The sequence below is a fragment of the Vanessa tameamea genome, chromosome 21, assembly GCF_037043105.1.
Source record: "Vanessa tameamea isolate UH-Manoa-2023 chromosome 21, ilVanTame1 primary haplotype, whole genome shotgun sequence".
In the NCBI taxonomy this organism is placed as follows: domain Eukaryota; kingdom Metazoa; phylum Arthropoda; class Insecta; order Lepidoptera; family Nymphalidae; genus Vanessa; species Vanessa tameamea.
In genome coordinates, this window is record NC_087329.1 from 2,730,950 (window position 1) to 2,754,764 (window position 23,815).

General features: G+C 32.5%; 1 protein-coding gene across 3 annotated transcripts; it reads left to right on the forward strand.

The window, feature by feature from the left end:
- The first annotated feature begins 4,476 nt into the window (after positions 1-4,476).
- Positions 4,477-23,488, forward strand: LOC113402366 (serine protease gd-like). Of its 3 annotated transcripts, XM_026642593.2 has the most exons (11): positions 4,477-4,613; positions 11,186-11,395; positions 13,781-14,265; positions 14,571-14,684; positions 15,843-15,921; positions 18,946-19,053; positions 19,396-19,572; positions 20,121-20,288; positions 21,873-22,029; positions 22,694-22,726; positions 23,105-23,488. In XM_026642593.2, the coding sequence occupies exons 1-11, from the start codon at positions 4,611-4,613 to the stop codon at positions 23,290-23,292; spliced, it is 1,722 nt and encodes a 573-aa protein (XP_026498378.2). In that variant the 5' UTR covers positions 4,477-4,610; the 3' UTR covers positions 23,293-23,488. The 3 variants fall into 3 exon arrangements, with proteins under 3 accessions (XP_026498378.2, XP_026498380.2, XP_026498381.2); XM_026642595.2 differs by lacking the exon at positions 22,694-22,726; XM_026642596.2 differs by lacking the exon at positions 14,571-14,684.
- The last annotated feature ends 327 nt before the right edge of the window (positions 23,489-23,815 follow it).

Genomic DNA, 23,815 nt, shown 5'->3' on the forward strand with positions numbered 1-23,815 from the left:
CCTGGGAGGCTCGAGTAGCGAGCCCTCCCACTCCCTCCTAGCCAACGAGGCCACTCACATGGTCCGCCCTGACGCCGATCAGGGACGTACCAGGAGCGGCCCCGTGGCATCCCTCCCGCCAGTCTTAGCCGCGGCCGACGAGCAAGCTCAAGCCGGCCCCGTTGCCCAGGGTACACCACGAGGAGGTGACTGACATGTACCCCGAGAAGCAAATCCTTAGTAACTCTTATCCACCAATTTTGAAAAATATATTAGTTATTTACACAATCTTTATTCAATATAACCTTAAGGAAGGGCTAAGCTTTTTGTGTCGATCACCTGACGACTAACCTTTACAACCTGAGCGAAGCCGAGGTCGACTACTAGTCTTAGATAAAAAGATGATAGTTGTAATTTTTAACCTGTATCTTTAAACAACCTCTTCCAAACATTATAGAAACAGTAATTAATGTCTAAATATTTTTTTTTGTATTTATTAAACTAAATCACAATTTTTTTATTCCTTTTAATGCGCCATGCTGTAACATAAACAAATACAGGACGCTACCTGAAAACTAACGGAAAGTTAGCCTCCAGCTGTCAGAAACATTGAACGAAACTCTCTCTGTGACTTCGAAAAAAAAAAGGTTTTAAACGCAACACAATTTACCGATAACTTTTTTGAAACGAACGTAGAAAAACCCGTTTTAATATAAATGTAAGGAAACTCTCAGTTATTTATTTTTTTAATACCGTTTGTTAAGGTTCGATTTTTAAATTATAAAAAATCATTGAATTTTTTTTTTCTGTGAATTTGTATAAAATATTTTTTTGTATGATTAGTGTCTACTACAACTATAACAGTCCGTAAATGTCCCTCTGCTGGGCTTGAACCTCCTAACTCTCTAAGGAAAATCTTAAGTTATCCACCACGCTGCTCCTGCGGGTTTGTGAATACACATGTGGCAGAAAATCATTGACATAATACACATACAGGTTTCCCCACAATGTTTTCCTTCACCGCTGAGTACAAGATGAATTACATACCCAAATTAAGCACACGGAAATTCAGTGGTGATCGCTGGGTTTGAACCCGCTATAATCAGTTAAGATGCACGCGTTCTAACTATTGGGCCATCAAAGGCCATCTCCGCGTATTTTTAGTTCGTGTTTATTTAATTTAAAAATGACATTTAAAATATTGGAAAAACCAAAATATCACAAATCGAGTTCAAGAAATAAAAACAAAGAAACAACTCGTTCTGTGTTTTAGTACTTATGCATCTGTGAACATTTCCATAATTTATTAAATAAAAAAAAAAAAACATAATAACAATGTTGCTAATTTTAAAATTATTCTACTAGATATAAATTGTTAATAATCAGGACTGGTATCATTTAAGGGGCACCTGATGCTATATCCACTTTTACTTATAGTATGGTTTTCTGAAGGATTTCGACCACATCAACAGAAAAATAAAATTATTCCCTTAATTCGGGCTTACGGGTTTTAAGCTAAAGCTAGCCAGTTATAAATATACAGGATTATTTGTAATAAATTAAAATAATCTGCAGGACAAGTTTCATAACGATATTTTTTGTTTTGAAGGCATTTTTGTTGAAAAAAAGTCAATAAAATATTGAAGTAATATCATTTTCCGTCTCGAATTTTTAAATTTGAACCGATAATTATTGTTTTACTATTGACAAATAACCAATGTTTAAACGTTTTTAACAATCAGAAGAAAAAAATAGATTTTAATCGATACATTTTTTTTTTAAATGATTTATTGAAATTGCATTTTTGACTTATTTTGAAAAAAGCTAAAAAACGTAATAACTCAAAATCACTTTTGCATCATGCATATGGGGATTAAAATTATCGCAAATAGTCAGCTCTATTACCTCCTAACGGGAATACGTCGAATTACCAATAACCCTGTATATCGTGTGCCTATAAATTATTTTAAATAAAATATTTATAAATAATCATTAAATGTTATATAGTTTCTAGCTATTGACTTATATTCAATCACAGAATTATATAAACGTAATGGATACTTTGATGATGATTTTGGTTTGGCAATTTTATAAATAAAAGTTGAAAAAGAATATTTTTGAATTTGAAATGGGAATTGTTGAAATCTGATGATTAAGACAAAAGCTGGAAAATATAAATATTGTAAACTATGTTAAATATTGTTAATTTTATTTGATGTTCCCGTTTTCTCGAAGCTGGGTCTTTAATATTGACAATGTAAACTAATGTCAAAGGCACAATGGTTTAAAGGCCGCCTAGCGATGTAAAAAGTCGCAAGTTCGACCCTGACCTCTTGGGCTACTGTCGTCCCCCGTAGGAATGGCTCCTAGCACAAGTTTTAAGCTTAGAGGGATAAATTGGAACATTACTATTATTTTGTTTAAAAAAAGGTCCTTGATCGTCGTTGCCAGTACATATTGTTCGATAAATTGACAGTCCAGACATTGTATAGTAATGTCCATTTTTACATCGCCAATACGCCACCAACCTTGGGAACTAAGATATATGTCTGTACCTGTAGTTACACTGGCTCTCTAAACCCTTCAAACCGGAACACAACAATATTGTTGCTTAGCGGAACAATATCTGATTAGGTATCTACCGAGATGGGCTTGCACAATGCCCTGCCACGAAGTGATCCAAACTTCATCAAAATTCAATCGTGTTTTCGTGGTTCCGAACGAACAAATTTTGACATTTAATTAACTTATTTAATAAGCGTTATTGAATAATAAGCTTTCACTCAACACACAATAAAAATAAACCTTGACGTGACTGAATGCGACGCTTGTTTTTTAAGGATTTTTTGACCATTAACTGGTTTTAAATCATTGTGATATTCATTGAAGTTGAAAATAAAAATGTCGCTGTAGTTATATGTATTTAGATAAGGCTGGATTTAAGCTTCTGGGGACCTTTTGACAACAAAGTAGTATACCTTTATATTATCCAAATAATTCGAACAAATTCTTAACCAAGTGTTTAAAAAATTGATTTATTTTAACGAACGTATCCCCTAAAATACAGCCTGATTCTGTAAGAATTAACGTTGTACCTCAATCGTGAAATTTCGATAACCAACCTATGGTGACACGCTGTTTCAATACCTATTGCATATAAATTTTACCATTATTGCAGTCAGTATCGCTTATCACATTTTGACATATCACCTTTGTGTTCTGATGTGAATTTCGAGTATCTTTTTTCAGAATACCTTAATGGTCATTAAATGTTATATCAATACACGTATGCACACTGTATAGAAACAGCAATATTCCCAAATCTAGGATTGTGATTAAAACCATCCATAGCTAGCGTCAATGTCAAAATTCACGATAGGTTATGATATTAGTTACTAAATATAATAATAATAATAAACTTTATTCATATTAGAGGAATTGAACATAGCAATAATTACAAAAATAGTTTTCTACAATTCAGACCCAATCTCAAAGTTCCTTTTTTTGTATGTTACAAAATAATTATGCACCATATTTTTCTCTGTATAATTTTTTATAATAATATTAAATTATATCGTTAACAATATCAATCAGAATATGTGTGTGTGCGTGTTTGTGAGAGTGTGTGTTTATATTTTGGCTGTCTCGCAATATATAAATACGTATCTATGTATAACTCATTTTAGTAACATTAAAATGTATCGAAGCCAGTAAAAGTAAAAGGTACAGGTACAGTAAAAGTTTTTATACCTATTAACTTCTAATAGCACAAAAAAGAAACTCAAAATGGCTTTGACGTCAAAGGTTTTAGCAAAAGATATAAGTATAATAAAAAAATATCTGTACATCGTTAATTTTTTTCAACAGAAATCTATGATTGTTGAACAAAACACCAATTTCATACAAATTATTTTTAATCTGTACACATCGACAATTATAGAGATTTTAATATGTTTGGTTTAATTACTGACATTCCTAAACCGACGCGAATGTATTAATTAATATTATGGTAATAAATTATTTTTATATTATTAAAACTTATAAAAAGATTCGTTTTGAATTGATACAAATTAATATTAGAATTAACATTTGATATAGAATCTTATGCTTCAAAGAGAGTTCATTTTGTTTAGGGAATGCTACAACCCTTTAAATACGTCTGACAAGTTTAGTAAAGAGGAAACAAAACAAATCTAATCGAAGTCGTTAATTGTTTCCACACGGGTCACAGAGGTCAAGAGGTCAAGTCCCTGTTCAAATGATATTGTAGATAATACCTTATATATAAAGAACGAAAGATTATCACATTAATATTTCCAGAAATAAAAGAAATAATACGGAATATTTCATTCGATATAATATATATTGCATTAATCGTTCTGATCATCAATGTTAACAAGTTTGTGTGCATACTTAACGTCAACTTGAAACAAACAACGCACAATACATTTATCTCTTTTTAATACGCTTTATTAAAATAGCTATCTCACTCAGATAGCTATTTGTAAACTTGACCTTAAGAATATTACAAACCGCGTTTACTCTTAAAGAAACAAGAGCGCAGGGCGCGCGCAGCGTCTCGGCTTGTCTTACTAAAATTATTAGTTATTTTTATTCCATGCACATTAAAAATGGTAAGATATCAAATAATAAGTTCTAAAGTGATGTTATATTAATGTGATATTATTTGTGTGATTAAAAAAATTCTTGTGGTTTGTACAACGAACGTGACTGACCGGTTTCTGTGGGTGAATTATTTGACATTTCGATTTTGAGGAAAAACCTTTATACAACGAACAGGATATGAGATATCATTTTAATACATATTTATTATTAATTGATTAATAGATTGAAAGATTGATAATAGATTGATTGAAACATTGTGTACATAAGACAGTCTTGGAAATGCGTTAGTCAACACTGAGTTATATATTGTTGTGTTCTATCATTTTCTTCCGGAATTAAACGTCGTAACTGCTTCGCTTCAATGCTAAGTTGCAAAATTATTATATCATTTGCATTATATATGGCTTATAAGACTATTTGTATAAAATAAATTAAATCTGATTTACATAATCGTATATAAAGACAGTTCATTAATCTTAGTTTAAATAAACAAATTGAATCAGTAATAATTTGATTATTACTGATTTGATTATAAAGAATTGTTTAATATAGTCATTGCATGCTGACAATCTCGGAGAGTAACAATCATCGTGGATTTGTTTTGTGATATATTATGTATATATATATATATATTAACATATCCTGTTATACTTAATATAATGATAATGTTAATGGATTGATCGGAGTTAGTTAGGAGGGTTCAACGTCCTCTCTCAAACAAAATATCGCAAATATTTACAAAAAGTTTTTATATCTTATAATTTCTTGTGAGGTAATTATAATATAAAACATAAGTGGGTTTATATTGCGTCGTATTTAATAGTATTTAGACAAAAAACAACGTATAAAAACACAGAATTCAATTCAAACGATAAGATTATTATTTTAATAATATTCATATATAACTTTATTTATGTTTACCAAAAGCGAAACAGCTCAACTTTTATATATTTATATGAAATTGTTACTTTTATTAACCTTAATAATTAAACTTTACCGGTGTTGGAGATAAAACCTTTAATTGAATTTCAAACCAGTTTCACCAAAAGTATTACGATGAAAATATTAAAATTTTGCTTTTAATTTAATTTATAAAGTCGAATGAGATAATTTACAGCTTATAATAAGGTACTTAAATACATATTGTATTTGTATTTTACAATGAATATTAATGTAGTAATATTAATTTTAATCAGATTAAGAATAATTACTAAGGAAAATGAAGTATTTACAATCATGACAGTATATATTTAATCTTATTCTCATAGTTTCTATTAATACGTGAAATACCAAGAAATAAACGAACTTTTTAATATTTTCCCCATGATTAAGAGACATTCAATATGTTGTTTTCATTAAAAATGTTACTGAAAAGCTCGAACTAAGGTAAAACCTAAGATTTACCGACATGAGTTGGTAAATGTAAGTATTTATTATAAAGGGACGACTTTTTCGGACTTTTACCATTCCAACCTTTTTTTTTTTTTTGTTTAACGAGGATGAAATGTATTTACGCATGCCGCCTGTTGGGGGGACCGGGACGGGTATGTGGGACTCAACCGGGGACTAATGCCCCGTGCCAGGGCACGCTAATGCCCTGTCCTGCCCACTAAAACCTCCTCGGGTTTCCACCGCGCCGCATAATGGTGGGGCTACGGGAACGCCATGGCTTACCACCGCGGTCCCGCCTGCGGCGGCCACCGTAAGGCGGCCAAATAAATGAATGCGCGCCTAAAGGCGCGCCTTCCTCCGCTGCCTCCGTCCCGTTAACGCAATGGACTCCCCCGAGTCCGCCACTGGAGGCCGGGCGCCAAGGGCTGACGCCCTGTGGCGGATAGGATGACTGGCTCCGCCGCTGACCACCGGTGCACGACCCCACCTCCGACGCTCATAACGAGCCCCCCCCCCTTCTTGCCAACGAGTCCGCTCACACAGTCCACTCCGCTGGTCGGAGAAGTACCAGGAGCGACCCCGCGGCATCCCTCTGCGTCAGTCTTAGCCGTGGCCGACGAGCAAGCACAAGCCGGCCCCGTTGCCCAGGGTGCGCCACGAGGAGGCGACTGACATGCACCCCTTTACCATTCCAACCTAACCTAACCTAACATGTAAATCCTAAGATTTACTAAGTGAATGATGGTAAAAGTTCGAATCCCAAAGTTTTATGGACATTTACCATTCATAATCGGTAAATCTTAGGTTTTACTGGAAAATCTTATGATTTACCACAGTTCAAACTTTTACAGTAACATATATAAGATTAATTTATTCAATTAAATCTCTACTGAATTTTGAGACCGCGCCATTTCACAACTGTTTTTTTTTTGTTGGTTTTTTTTTGTTTCGTTCCGTTAAATGCCAATTTAATACATTATAGACTTACAAATATAACCAAAGTCGTATTATTTTTATAATAACTATGTTTATTAGTTTGTGGCGATTGCAAATTCAAAAAGACTCGAAACAATTGACTCAGGAAAAACCAGGTATTTATTAATAGGTATAAATGATTAAAAACATAAACGTTAACATCATATTACGTACATTTTAATAACAAACATAGTACAAGAAAAATTTATAATTCGAAATGTAAAAAAGTATAATTATACGAAGATCGGATGAGACTACATTGGGGCTTGATATTTCAGCATAATCAGTCCCATAACAAATTAGCCACTCGTGACAAAACACCAATATTTCCAACAAAAAGTCTTTGGATTTTTTTGAAGTATATATATATATTAGGTATTTATCGGTTCATATATTTTGATAGAATGCACGAATCACCATAATCTCTCAACTATTAATTTATTAGTTGTCGCCCGCGGATTCGCTCGCGTTTTAGGGGTCGGTGTTCTGCCGTTAAGCATAAAATGCATTTTCTTTTTGAAGTTCAAGTTCAATTTTATATCAAATTTTTGATTGGTTTGGCCGTAACAGACCAACTGACATTCGCATTTATAATATTAGTATAGGTATTATTAATGTAGATTATTAAAGATGATTCAAGACTTTATCTGAATATATAAAGTTAAATGTAAAGTAGCCATCGGTTCGGAATGTCGATCGAAAGTACCGCAAAGATCACTAATTATTTTCTTCTTAACCAATTGAAATATATATTTTATTTATTTACAATTATATTTTTCGTGCAAACTTCAAACTTCTCGCCTATTTGCTGTCTGTGAAATGTTTAATAGAATAATATGCCATGTTTTTTAAATTATTTACACCGTTATTTGCAAATTGTTATAATAATGTGGCACCTACCGTTATAAAACTACTTAATATACATGAATATATCAAGACCGTTGAAAGCGCTTGAGGCTTTACGCCAATAATATTGTTACATCGATGCATTTTTAGGTCCGCTATGAGTAAAGCCTAATTAGCACCATTTTTATCAATCTTGTTACCTGTGTTCTCTGAACCCAGCCGTTTTTGATCCATCCTAAGGTTAATTCAAATGGTCTGGAGGATTCTTGTACTCCTATTTCCATATCGGGTCTCAGTTTTTTTTTATATACTATAGGTAAGCGAACGAACAAGTATGTCAACTGATGGTAATTTATCACTATCGCTCATAGACACTTGCACCGTAAGAAAACATATTTTTTATTGTTTGTAAAGAATAGTAGCAATGATCCATTATTAATATCTCTATTTACCCCTCCATTTAGGCTTAAAGCTTGTATTAGGAGTGCGGATAACAATAGCCCGAGATATGACTTGAGCCAATTAAGATTTTATGTCCCTCGCGTACCTCTTGTATGTAGTTACACTAACTCACCCACCCCTCCAATTGGAACATAATAATACTATGTTTTATAATAATACTATGTTTTATTGTTTGGCTCCTACCTGAACAGGTTTGTAGGAAGCCCTACCGCGAAGTAAACGAACGACTTGTTCTACTCAAGTTCAATGATACTTCTAGTATCTCTGAGCTTTGTTAGTTACCAACCGTCAATGTTTTTTATCAGTAGATATTCAACCATGTAATTGTCACATATATTGTACACACCAATCATGTCGGTCCAAAAGTCTTCAACTCAAAGACACCTGACATCTGTTTAACCAATAAAATCCAAGTTTAAAATCTCATATGATAAAAATTACTTTAACATTCTGTGCGTCTTCTCTGAAGAAAAATAGCTAATTGTAACGCCAACATAATTTTATTAAAACATAGATCTTTCTAAATTCCAACTCAACAGAAATCGACTAATTTTGGAGACACTAATAAATAATAATTAGTCTCGTCTTTAATTGATAATTGCTTTACAATTACTCGCTCTCATTACTCAGCCACCACTTCATTAGCCCTGATTTGGTTTCGCCTAATCACCTTGCTCTTAGACACTCATCAATCAGATATATTTAAGCAGTGGTTCTACTTATTGGGACTAAGGGTCATCTAACTATATATAGTAACTTTTTTTCCGCTTTTTGACATTTTTTTAATAGCAAATCAGTTAAGCTTCGGTACTGTTAATCTATGACTATCTATATATTCTAGCTAGCATCTCTCATAGCTAGCTCTGCACTACAAAATAACTACAACAAACAACAGATACCAACTGTATTATCATAGTGTACGTGACAGCTAAGTATGACACTTGCCAAACGTCATGACGTCATCAACTCTTTTACTTGTGTGCGTGTACGCAGGACGCTTCCACGTGACATTCTATCTATATATGTATATAATCAAAGCTGTAAATAAATATCCCATCAAAACAGAAATGTGAAACGAGAGCCAAGTTCATTATTATGATATAGGCCTTGATTGTTGACTTCAACGACAAATGAAGTGAGATCTAAATGGGTGCCAAGTTCAATGGTCAGTCCTGAAATTTATATGATGTTTATGGAATTTCTTATTATTAGTATTCGTTTGTATTTGTTTATGACCATCGTTCATTTATAAAGTTATACAATAACAACTGTATAAATTAACGTATATATTACTATTTTTCCTTTGTTTCATGTTTATTTCTCATAGTTTATATGTTATTTTTTTTATTTCTTGTACGATTTTTAGTTTTAATTATATTTAAGACTTTGAATTAATATTTAATCTTGTGTGCTAATTGATATCCTGCCACATCCACTTATCGACAAGATAGTATTATAGAAAGATTCCAAATATTTTCAAAGGATGAGCACACCTTTTGTTATTAACAGTCTTTCACGTGATATAATATAAAATATTCGCAAGAGATCTAAACTTAAATGATACTATGATCGTAGTTTAAACTTAAAATTTTCGTTTTATGTTAATATTTACAAGTCGATGTGCTCATTAAGTGTCTCCGGACATAAAGTCACAGTTGATAAACCTTAAATAGTAACTTTAGTTTACCCCAAGAATGTATAAGTTAGATATATATATATAAAATAACGTACGCTAAAAATAACGTAATAGATCGGACGTTGTGGAAGCTACATTTAAACTCAAATAAAACCAGTCCATCTAAATATACAAGATATTCTCGTTTATAAATAAAGAAACAACACTTACTTGCCGACCAAACTTACTAGTTATGACGTCAATGAACTAATTGCAAGAGGAATAAATATAAACGGAACTTAAACTTACACATTCCACGTGATTTCCTGCAAACAATTATCGTTTAAAATATAATTATATCTAGTCTCCTTAACTATTTATATCAACTTTTTTTTTAATTCCAAGTGCTGATATCTATTTCGCTGCTATATAAAAAATATTTTATTTGTTTAATTTGTAACAAAAATTTATACTTTTCAGGGAGTCAAATCGTTGGCTTTATGCGCACATGTTTTTTTTTTTTATATATATTTGTCAAAGAAATATATTTAGAGCCCAAGAAACCATACACATACGCGCACTTGACGTTAACTATAATTTTCTATGAAAAAAGTAAATATAATATTTTTTTGATGATTGTTTGAAATCTCGAGTAATTATTTCATATCAATTCCATGATCCAATTTTATTTACACGTGCTGCCAATAGGAATCGACTAAACTCAAGTCTTCAGATCAGATCAAAGTGCGACCGGTCGTAAGCCGGCTAATCCATCTTGAGTCTTAAACGTATAAGAGCCTTTAGTTAGAAGTAATGATCGAGCATTCTTGATTTTATGACCGACTTAAAAAGGCGGCGGTTCTCATTTGGCAAAATGTACTCGTATATTTTTTTGACGATTTTTATCATATGTTGAGTTCAGTTCGGTTCACAGCTCAAAAGTCGTTTTAATTAAATTGGCATATCATATTTAATTTTATTTAGTTCATAGTTTCCGCTGGTGGCATAGATTTGTCATTTGTTTTTAATCGGTTTTTTTTTTAATGTGTTTGTTAAATTCGTTTTTCAGATGATCATTTGATTTTATATTATTCGTGTGTGGAAAAATACGTATCATAATATTTCCGTATCAGGATTTTAATATCATCGAACCCAACAAAAGGCATAAACCCGAGCGGGATTTTCAAATTGTTATTTTTTTTTTATTCTTATTTTGCACACAGTATACAAAAGTTATGCCACAAAAAAATGGTGATGATGATGATAATTATAAAAACCTTTATTTTTCAGATTGGATCATTATTACTCCTAGTCATAGCTTTATGTGTGCCGACACATGAGCAAAGTACGCCAAACTCGCCATGTCCAAACGTGTTCATGTACGAGCCAACGACGAACGAACCAGGGCGATGGTACGGCGCCGTTAATCTCTCAACGGACAGCACCTTACATTCCTTGTGGCTGAACATCGTGTTGGACAGTAAGGCGGACATTTTAGGGGTAAGTTACTGTATTCTAATTGCTCATCAGCAATCCTTCGTATTATCGTATTTCTTTTTCAATTAAGTGAATGCCAGCATAGTTACGCTACAGGAACGAAGAACATAACATCTTAGTTCTTAACGCTTGCCTACTTAACTGTATTAAACTTATTTTTGTTAATAATACATTTCAAACCTACATAACTAGTACGCAAAATCTCTCACGTTTACTCACCAACTCGTGCGAGAATTGGGTAGTTAACAGGAGTGCAGAATTGATGGGCTCTACTCTTATTAATTCGAATTGGATTTCACAACTCACAATACACAGAATAAAACTCAAGTTGTATTTAAAAATAATAAATGAATCTAGCTATTGATGAACCAAATATTTTGACGTGATGATATCTGCTGTTGAAGAGAAAAAACAGTTTTTTTTTTTATTCGTAGTTTATTTATCGTAAAAGAGTATGAAATGCTTTTATTTACATGACCTTACCTTTATGTGAAGCGATAAAAAATAACGATTAAAGACTTAAAGTTCTTCTTACGAATTCCGTTACGTCACTCATCACGTCATTTGATTGGCTGTCAACTATCGACACGTGGTGTAAATAGCCACAAATCGTTGACTTCAACTCAGATAAATAGATAATCTACAGATTTTCCGTTACATTCGTATATAGGCATGTAATTCCCCATCGTGATCGTGGCTGAGTAGATTTTTCCGTGACATTTATAATAAAAAAAAAACTATTTATAAGTTTTGAAAGGATAAATGTAATTCCCCGAGACGAGTCGCTGAGAAGTTATTTTTAGGTATGATTAAGAGCGTCATTAATAAAACATTAAATATGTAATTAATATGATACAATAATTAAAATGATATCTAAATATTCATCGAAAGTTGATAAATTTGTTATAACACGTCAAGCAAGTATGGAAGTAATTTAACGTTTTAATTTATGTATATTCGGTAAGCTTTCCTAATATGCTTATTTATTACTTAGCAAAATTCATCAAAATCGGTTCAGTAGTTTAATCGTAAAATTTACAATATTTGTATTGATGAATATTATACATAATGTTAAGCTTTTTAGGCTGTATAACAATGAACATTTAATCTTCTTATATACTTAAAAAAAACTAAAAAGATACATTTGGTTCATCCCTAATTCTATCTGGATAAAATTGTTCTTATTGCAATTAGTTCCTTTTTAATAGAGAAATTAAAATATGATAATGATATGGCAACATTACGCTATTGTATTTAAAAATAGTATTCTAGTTTTGTTATCTTGTCTGTCACTTTAATATCATCATCATCAGTCATTTATTTTTAGTTTTATTAAGAAATTTTGATAAACATGCTTACAATCTTAAACTATTTGATTACTCAAGGAATATTTTATATATTGGACTTATAGTTCAGAAAGTTTTTCTCGTTTATTTGCCAATTTTTATTTTTATTTTTTATTGACGCGCATTAAATGTAACGTCATTGTTATCAATAATAATAAATACTAAAATTAATCCACGGGGGCCAAGAATAGAAATAAATGTTAATACTTTTGTTTTAATCAATTACTAAATGAAACAAAATTGAAAAGAGTAGAAAAAATAATTCGAAACTTGAAAATGTATATGTTATAATTTTCTTAAATTTTCACTAACAATACAGGTCGAAATACGACCTCTGTTCAAATTCTAGTATGAATAAAAAGGCGATAAATTCCTGTGTTCGTCTATTTCATCGAGTTTTCATTCAATTAGTACCACATTGATTATTAGTTGGACATGTTTTTTTATTTATTTATACCTAAGTTGACCTTTAGCACTTGCAGTGATCGTTCGTTTCTTAGAATAACTAACATGAATATTAAGTTTTTTACGTATAGGAAATAATATATTATTATATACTACGTCTTCTTCGACTTCTAAATAATTTATGAAAAATAATGTTTGTTTGTTGTTTGCGCGGCTAAACCATTCATCCGATTTTGATGAAACTTTGGTGAGCCGTTCTGCGGACTTCCAAAACGAGATTTTTTTTTTTTTTTAATACACATAGTACACAAGAGACTATATACGGGCTAGTATTGTTGTCAGTTTAAAAAAAAAACATGAATAAGCAATTACAAATACAATTTAAGTTGACAATATATTATAAAATTATAAACATATGTTAATAATTTGATTAATAAATTTACTGAGCAATTTAAACAATTAAAAGTTTTGACAAATTATATATCACGTTAATTTGTTTCTCTTTGTACGTTTTTCTTCCAAAATAAAAGTTCCAATACGACGCTTATCATACCCGTGCGAAGCCAGGTCGGGTAGCTAGTTTTATAATAATTTACAAATTACAAAATTCATAGTGTACTACGATGTTTTTTTATAGAACTGGGTTGGAGACGTCACGACCACGGACAACATAGACTTCAAAGTTGAAAATACAAAAATGAAAATCCATCCCGGCCCGGCCCTTTCCGTTCGATTCTTCGTCCAGTATAATCCCCTTAATAAAATCCCACGACTACAAGCAATAAGACTAAACGGCAGAGAGATATGCAATGCTAATTCCCCTCAGCCAGCCATTGATCGTGTCGATACAATTAGACCTGATCCTACATCAAGTAGACCTAGACTCGATTCTGGTTTAGAACATTCTCACACAGTCGAAAGACCAATTGACAGACCAATAGACAGACCAATAGACAGACCGCTAGACAGTAGGCCGAATAAAAGACCCCAAAAACCAATTATTAGACCAGAAGATAAGCCGGAAACCAAGCCTGTATATGGAAGACCTTCTGGAGAAGGGCCCGTTTATGTAGCGCCGAATAACCGACCAATGGACCAAAGCAACGTAAATCCCTACAGCATGTAAGATTTATCACTTATTTAATCCTTTTAAACACGATTAATGTACATTTAAATTTAATGCATGACTATGAAAACGAACTTTACAATCATGATAGTAGTTAGACCTTTCTTTTCTCCACTGGCATTTGAATTTATCTCCTAAGTATCATGTTCAGTTGCATGTATGTATAAACGAATTATAACTTTTTCTTTATACTGTCTGCCTTTGAAATAATTGTCGATTTTATAAGTAGTACTAAAAAAATTGGATATTCTCGTGTAGTCGTAGTCTATCTTCACTAGATTAACTTCACGCTCGTTAACAGCGGTGATGGCCAAGTACCAGTTCAGAGCGTTACAGAACGACGCCCGAATCATCAGCTGACAACCACGTCATACCGTCCCACCAAACAGCATGACGACGATTATGATAGCGTCAGGTAAGGCTTAACGTTTATATACATATAAGTATACGCAGTAGCAATCTTTGAGGACTAATAATTCGCTTCGTGTCTAACTCTGAAATGACATACGGTGATACGCAATCCCGTGTCGCATAATACTTTCTGACATCGTATTCTGTCGAGTTTCGATTGTTTTTACATATTAGCTTCACTTATTAAGGCTTTTTAGATAATAATATTATAGTATTAAGAAATTTAAGTGTCAATAGCGTAATTGTTTACGGGCCGCCGTCGCATGATCGATCCCGATCTCTTGGGCTCTTGACGTCCCCACTCCTAACAAGTGATAAGATTAAAGGGAGCGGTAAATAGGAATATTAGTAATTCCTTAATTAATTTGGGACAAAGATAATATTCTTAAAATAGGTAAGACTCGTAATAGGTAAGACAAAATCAATGACAATAATATTAAAAACACAATTAAAAAAAGGAATATTACTACACTACAAGTGAACTGAATGAAACGAGCCAACTGTATTATCTTGGTTGCGTGACTGCTACGCTTGACACTCGCTAACGACACTTTTTTACTAGTGTATAATGACTAATTTATTGGCCAAGAGTTGGCTACTGTATATATTTTTTATATTTAAATGTACCGGCTTTTATTTGTACTGAGCGGGCACAGATTATTTCGTCAATTTCTTTGGACGCGTTCTTAAATCTGTCACTCTAAATATATAAATAATCTATGTTGAAGTTTCTTCGTTCATATGTAAGTATTAAATGTGAAATCCTATAATTTTACAACCACTTTGCAAGAAAAGAATAGTCGTTACAATTGTTAGTTGAAACATTTGTAACAACTACCGTTTCAATTGTGTTTACAATGAAGTTTCAATTTCTATTTTCAAACGATATAAACTAGAAGGTTTGTATGTTGCTGTTAATTAACACCTATTCAATTTAATTCAGTTCAAGGGGCCAATTTTAAATTTCGAATATATTGTATTATTTTTTCGGCTTTGGAAATGAATATATTTTTATTCTGAGAAATAGGCTCCATTACATTTGAGACACACTGACGGACATACTAACACTTAAGGCTTATTCATTTGATATTAAAAAAAAAAAAACATTCAAAAATTTCGCAACAAGTTCTGAATTTAAAGATGTTTTTATTTTCTTCGACAGCAACGATCCCTCCGAATACTTCACCGGTGGCTACCTTCTTGTGACGCCAGACAAAACTGGAGGTGGCTCCAAGAAAAATGTAAGCTTATTATTATGATTGTTTTATTTTAAGTAGGTGGGCAAAGTACCTAACGGGTGCTATGGTACTTACCCTCACCCGAATCAATCAATTCATAAACATTGGTATTGTAAGAAACATTAACCATTTCTCAGGTCGCCAATACGCCAACAATTCTGAGAACCAAGATTCTTGTACCGTATATAGTTGTAGTGTAATTACAACTCATTGCTGTTGTTTCGTCCTAGAATGTGTGATGGGTACTACCTCAGACAGACTTTTTACAGCAGCGTAGTTTAATAAGTCCGAGCTGCCACATGTGTGGCAGAGTTTTATCCGATACGTAGGTTACAAGATATGAGAAAATACGAGATGAATTAATAATACATCTTTAATATAGCTAAATATTTAATTCAAAGTTTAAAAAGATTATTTTTTACATAATCATAATCAGCCTGTAAATTTCCCACTGCTGGGCTAAGGCCTCCTCTCCCGTTGAGGAGAAGGTATGGAGCATATTCCACCATGCTGCTCCAATGCGGGTTGGTGGAATACACATGTGGCAGAATTTCGTTGAAATTAGACACATGCAGGTTTCCTCACGATGTTTTCCTTCACCGCCGAGCACGAGATGAATTATAAACAAATTAAGCACATGTAAATTCAGTGGTGCCTGCCTGGGTTTGAACCCGAAATCATCGGTTAAGATGCACACGTTCTAACCACTGGGCCATCTCGGCTCTTATTATTATTTTTTATTAGTCAACTAACTTCGCTGAAAGCTAACTCTCAATTAAAATTAGTTAGATATAAAAAAAAAACAAAACATTATTCAAATCAACCACGAACTTAAAAGTTTTTTTCATAAAAATCACCATTCTATTTTTAAATATTAGCTGTTTTGAAGTAAATATCCGAACGTACGCATAAAAATCCCGCTAACTCTAAGAGCTGGTTTACATTATGTAGGGCTGACAGTTATATCACTGCGCTGATTTTTGCTCTCAATATTCACACTATATTTTCCTACACTTATCGAAGATGAGCACCTGAAATTATTGGTAAATATGCTAATCTTATTCGAAATGAAAAATCAATGAAATTCGTAGGCTTATATTCAGTAGTCTGGACGATAAATGTGTAAACGGTACACAGTCAAATGTCCGTCCGACTTATTGTAAACCTGATGTAAGCTGAACAACAAATCTGTGTTAATTAATAACAGGCACGCCATTTTTTTTTTCTTAATATTTATTCATGTTTCTTACTATGATGAATGAAATAAGGAACTTTAAATACCCTTCATTTCTATGGATTTATTTTTTTATGGCTAATATTCATTAAAAAATATATATATTAAGGTAATATTTTATTTATTTATATTTTTGTTTTTTTTTTTAATAATTGATAAATAAAAATTGATATTATTAATTCTTTCGTCCGTCATCGTTTTGAAACTATTTAAGGAAATAACACAAACCGTCACGATGTTGCCAGCGAAAATTATATACATATATAGAGTTAGTATTTATATCTTAATTTAATTACGATGAAATTTGTTCAAAGTAAAGTGAAATACGCTCATTATTATAAAAAGCCACGATTATAAATTTATTTATAAGTCGTATCGATTTAAATAATTTGTTCCAATATTTATCAAAACTTGCAACTGTCATATTTAACCACTAATATGCCAAATATGTCAAAAAACCGTTAGCTTTCTATAATTAGCTTACAGTTATTACACCATTATCTCTGGCTCTGATACTATTTGATACAAGATTTAAAGTCAGGACCGGATTAAAGATGTCGAAACCCTTATGCAATGCATCATTCGGCCCCATTACCTTTTCCAATTTTACTTAAATAAATTATTTCTACCATTATTATGTTTACATTGTGCTACCCCATCTGGGTAGGTATCACCCACTCATCCGACATTCTACCGCTAAACAACAGTGAACAGTATTGTTGTGTTTCGGTTTGAAGGGGGAGTGACCCAATATAACTACAGGTACAAGGGACATAACGTCTTAGTTCCCAAGGTTCGCATTGGCAATGTAAGGAATGGTTAATATATTCTTATAGCACCATTGTCTTTGGGCGGTGGTGACCATTTAACACTACAACATACATACATATATACAACATATAACAACACAAAGATACTATTTTGTACAACAATTTCCCATGATTGCTGGCGCGTTGACGATATGAGGGGGGGGATGGTTATATAGTAATAATAATGTAAGATATTTGTAACACTACCAAAGTCAGTGGGCATTAGTGACCACTTACCATCAAGTAGTCCATTTGGTAGTCTGTCTACCTACATTAACTTTTTATAAATATATCATCTTTTATTCGGATACAGTATCAAGGTGGATCACTCCAGCACTTGCAACGATTTAATGAGTGACTTGATTGATCGGGTTCGACCATTAAAGATAATTATGTCACTTTTTAAATAATACTTATTTTATAAACCGAAGAGTTTTGTTGTTGAACGTTCTAATATCCGAGATTACTCCAATTCGAAAAACACAATTTGTTACAAAGCTTGTTTACTGAAACGGCAACATCTTTATAAAATTGGAATGTTCAATATTTCAATACACATGGTAATTACCAGAAATCACATATCGGACTAATATTATAATAAAAATTACATTGGGACAACACCATTGGGAGTAAGTCCGACTCGTACGCCGTAACGGAAAACGGCATGACGCTCTGTTATGCGGTGCAGCCTTCCCCCCTTTACTCCATTGTAAACATGTACTCGTATTTTATAATAAATTTCATTACTCTACATTATTATATTTTTTTCTGGAAAATAGTTCAAATATTTTATAGACGGATTTCATTGCAAAAAATATGACCCCCAATACCCAGTACGTTGGAAGTTTAAACCTTTTTAGATCTTAACCTTCTTGGAAGTGATCCAAAAATGTGTGCATACTTTTTCTGTATGAGAAAGCTACAGTGAATAAAAATCGATACATTATTTTCAGCTGTTTAATATTCTATCGTTTGTAATTTCAGAGTCAATGTGGTAAAGTGTTACGCAACAATCCAAATCCTCTCGTCGTGAACGGCAAGCCGACTCTGGAAGGACAGTGGCCCTGGCAGATAGCACTCTACCACACTCAGGTACCAAATAGCTTCATAATATATTTATGTAAGAATTACAGTAAATTGTACATCTTTTACCACTACAAGGATTCCACGAGAAGATATATTTTTTAATGTCAAATATATTACAATTTCTTAATAACTACGAAAACCAATTTGAGGTCAAAGGTCAATTTCAGATCAAGTTATTTTTTGCATTGAATCTTAAATGTTAACAAAATATTGACATAACCGTTTTCTTCAGGTCGTGTGAACAGCTTTTTGAACATTCTGATTCTAATGTAATATTTATAATTACACTGTAAAAAAATAACGTTACAATATTAATAGATAAATGCAGTCAGTCATATCAATCTCCAGGTGGTCGACAGTAAATACATATGCGGTGGTACCCTCATCTCCCACAAGCACGTGATCACGGCAGCCCACTGCGTCACGCGCAAGGGATCCAGTCGACCTGTCAACAAGAACACTCTCACCATATATCTCGGGAAACACAACTTAAGGACGTCCGTAGAAGGAGTCGAAATACGCTTGGTAAATATGACAAAATTTATACTATATAACTTACAAGGTACAGAACAGCCTACAAATGTTCCATTGCTTGCTAAGGCGGAAGTCTCCCTCTGAGGAAAAGAAGAGAACAGGAGTCTCCCTTTGAGGAAAAGGATATATACATAGCTTACTATAAAGTTATCGTGATCTACACTCGTTAGTCCAGATAATGATCTCTATCTCCTGGCGGATTTGCCGTACCGTCAAATTATACGGTTGGGAGAGTAAGAGTGCATCTGTGTCTGTGCACTATTAAGTATATCTCCTTCGAAATTAGCAAGATTGAGATTGGCCGTAGCCGGAATTAGATTCATTTATTATAAGGGCAGTGTTAACATAACAAAATAAGGAGTATTTATGATTCAAATATTTCTTATCGCACAATGTTTACGTTAAGATCTAATTATTCAAGCTTTATTTATTTAATTTTGAGAAATTGCTTTGAAGCAAAGAATTAATCAGCCCTGAAGAACTCGTAAGAGCACATCTTAACTTATTACATTACTAATAATATTATAATAACATTTCAGGTTTCCGACATAATAGTTCACCCACAATACAACGCTTCGTCGTTCAGTCGAGACGCCAGCATCTTAAAGATGCGTCAGCCTGTTGAATACACGGAGTTCGTGCGGGCCGCTTGCCTGTGGCCTGAGGATCAGATAGACTTGAGCTACGTCATAGGGAAGAAAGGTTCGGTGAGTATTTTTTTTCCTTTTCTTATATAATCATCTCCATTTCGATATATGTAGTTTTGATAACTGTTCAAATTTTTATTATACTTTAATCCTGTAACATTTTGTTGGCTGTAAGTGTGTTCACACTAAAAAATACATATTACGGTTACAGATCAGTTTTGTCTTTGCCTATTAACAAATAAATTCCTTTTTGTTCTTCGAATTGAATTCTTCGAAAGCTTGTCTTGAGAGAGAGCATTAAAAGTCAAAGTCGCCAGTGCGATTCGACGGTGAAATGTTGACAACCGACGTACATTGATACGCCATTTTGATACGCTTATCCTATAAGTTTTATTATTATTAAACTCACGCTCGTGTTCTGCGAGTTTCGAGTTTCTTGTTACAGGATACCTCTGCAGGTTTGAACTTACTACTTTTTCATCTTCGAGCTATTGTGATTTAAATATCTTGTTTTAGAAATAAGTTCGTGAGGATATTTGTTACCCTTTCACGAAAAAACTACTGAATACGTTTTAATGAAAAATATAGCTTAAACATTAGAATAACACATAGACTAAATTTTTTGAAAATATTTTGTAAATTGAGCAAAATATATCTGTTGAGTAAGTCGGAAGAGAATCTGTCATCTACGAGCTATTTTGGTTTGCGGTGCAAAAGAGTTAGACAAATAGAGAGAGGTAAAATTTGTTTGTTTGTACGTAGGGATAATCTCCAAAATAAATGATCCAATCATAATTTTTGTCACCTGTAGAAATCTACATCACGCTCGAGTGCATAGGGTGTAAATTTCTATCATATCATTTTCCTTCTTAATAAGCTGCATCCGTGCGAAGCCGGGGCAGTTCGCTAGTGTTACATAATTATTTTATTGTATTTCTCCAACGCGAGTTTTCAAAAATGTAAACAAAAATTTAAACAGTATTTCAATTAAATAATACCAGTTCAAAATTGCGCAAATAAAGTGTGAATAATTAAACAAAGTTGGTTGTTTCACTAAAATTTGTAGAATCAGCGTCTATCTGCAATGCCGACGAAATCAATCTATAACAAATTCAATTCCGCAGTTGTTTCCACGTTGAATTGTTTATTTGAAAACTTATTTGTTCAAATCACCTAGTTAATTACACGTAAACGACGAATAAAAATGTTTTATTAAATATTATTAGTAAAATTAGATCAGTTTTTTATTAAGCAGGTAGTCTTGGGAGGAATTGGACTACCTGTTGGTAAGTGGTCACCACTGCCTTAAGACATTGACACCGTAAGAAATTTTAACCATTCCTTACACCGCACCACTAAACTGCGAAGTTGTGCCGACGATAGCGAGTTTAAACTTGGTGAAGCGTAAATAGAAGCATATGGGTGGTGGCATAGATGGTTAATATTTCTTCCAGCGTCAAAATCTATGGTCGGTGGTGACCCCTTACCCTCAGATGGTCCATTTACCAGCCTGCGTTCCAATTTTAAATTAAAAATTATTATTATTATATTATATAGAATAAAAATAATATTACATAGAATACTTTTATTTTAATTCAAGCTATTTATATAATAATAGATTTTGAGTAATATATATTTGTACAGGTCGTGGGGTGGGGTTTCGATGACACGGGAGTTGCAACTGAAGAACTGACGTTAGTCGAGATGCCAATCGTCGACACTGAGACTTGCATCCGTTCCTACAGCGAATTCTTCGTTAAATTTACTTCGCAATACACATTCTGTGCTGGATACAGAGATGGTAAGTTATTTTTTTTATAATCGTTAAATGATCAAAGTCCTTCATTTACAGTAAAATGTAAACTATAAAACTTTATGGTAGATTAATAAATCATAGCTTATAGATCCATTTTTTTTTAAATCATCTATGGCTTCTGCTTTGTTTTTACTTTTAGATAATTAATGCGGTCTCAATTAAATTAGTTCTACTAAGTATGTTGAACAAAATTTCATTCTTCGTTTCGTTTTAAAACGGCTGTTGTAGTTTAGTCAATATTTTTAAATTAGTTTTCTTTCTCAAATGGTCTAAATTTATATTTATTTAGGTTTTTCTTTTTCGAATTAATATTCAATGAACAAACAAGAACGAGGAAAAATATAAAAAAAAAAACAAAAATTTAGATTAAATTTTTATCGTTTGCCTTCCTTGTTGAACGATGATTTAGTTTTTATTTTTTCAATTCAATTCAATTTTATATATCCAAATATTTTTTAAAAAACATTTTTAGTTATAGGGATTATTTATTCATTTTTTTATTAAATAGTTATTTATAAAAAGTATTTTATGTTTTTTTTTTTTAATACATTATACATTTAAATTTTGAAGTTAGGTACCTCTGTCTGAAACGTTGTGCGTTAGGAAGCACTTTAATCATTATAATTTAGCATTACAAAATTTATTCCAGGATCGACCAATGACCGTACCGGCATTAGAAAAAGTATGTTTTCTCATAGAATTAATATAGCTTCAGTCTAATTGGGTATAATTAGACAGCAAAGCTTTCCAATAACTATCTTTAACTATTCTGAACCCGCTGCATTACTCGCTTGTTTTTTTACTAATTTTATGTCATTAGCTGCAATTGTTGCTTCACATATTAATCCCAAAAACATTTAAAATAAAAAAAAAAAAAGTAAATTTTATAAACGTGTTTAATGAGACACTAAAAATTATTAAGCATTTAATGATGGATATTATGGAACTAACCAAATAATCTAAGCATTCTTTTTTATCTGTCAAGCATCTAATTACCAGTATTCAACTTTTTTTAATGTTGCCATTTATATTTATATTATGTTTATGTTCTGCACGGCAGGTACGTCCGTGTGTAACGGTGACAGCGGCGGCGGGATGGTCTTCTATATGGGGGATTCTTGGTACCTCAGAGGTCTGGTCTCACTTTCTGTTGCGAGACAGAACGAGTATCGATGTGATCCAACGCACTTCGTAGTTTTTACCGACTTATCCAAATTTTTACCTTGGATTAAACAAAATATCGATTAAGTATTTCTAAAGAAGATTAGATATAAAAACTTTTTATAGCTTTTTATTCATAGAATGCAATGACGTTTGTGTAATTTGTGTTATTTCAATCTGCGTAAATTTAATCAATCCTTTTGTGTATGTGTCATGTGTTTAAATATTTTTTTTAATAATTTTAAGGGTGATGAATGATTTAAAAAATTAAATATTAAATGGAGTATATCGTTTCTTTTCTTATAACCTGATCAGAAGCGAAAGTAAACACAAACATTTTTTTTTGTCAATTGTCAGATATTATTAAGACAGTCTATTAGACAGGTTTTACTGGCTGTTAACTTTATGCTTCGACCATTAGTATCAGTAAACCTTTACAAACATTACACTACATTAGCAGCCTGTAAATTTCCCACTGCTGAGCTAAGGCCTCCTCTTCCTTTGAGGAGAAGGTTTGGAGCATATTCCACCACGCTGCTCCAATGCGGGTTGGTGGAATACACATGTGCCAGAATTTCGTTGAAATAAGACACATGCAGGTTTCCTCACG

Bases quoted from the DNA above. Each gene is read 5' to 3' on its own strand.
- LOC113402366 (XM_026642593.2), top strand. The intron at 20,289-21,872 runs GTGAGTATTTTT...ATATTTGTACAG, and splicing joins TCATAGGGAAGAAAGGTTCG to GTCGTGGGGTGGGGTTTCGA. The intron at 22,030-22,693 runs GTAAGTTATTTT...AATTTATTCCAG, and splicing joins CTGTGCTGGATACAGAGATG to GATCGACCAATGACCGTACC.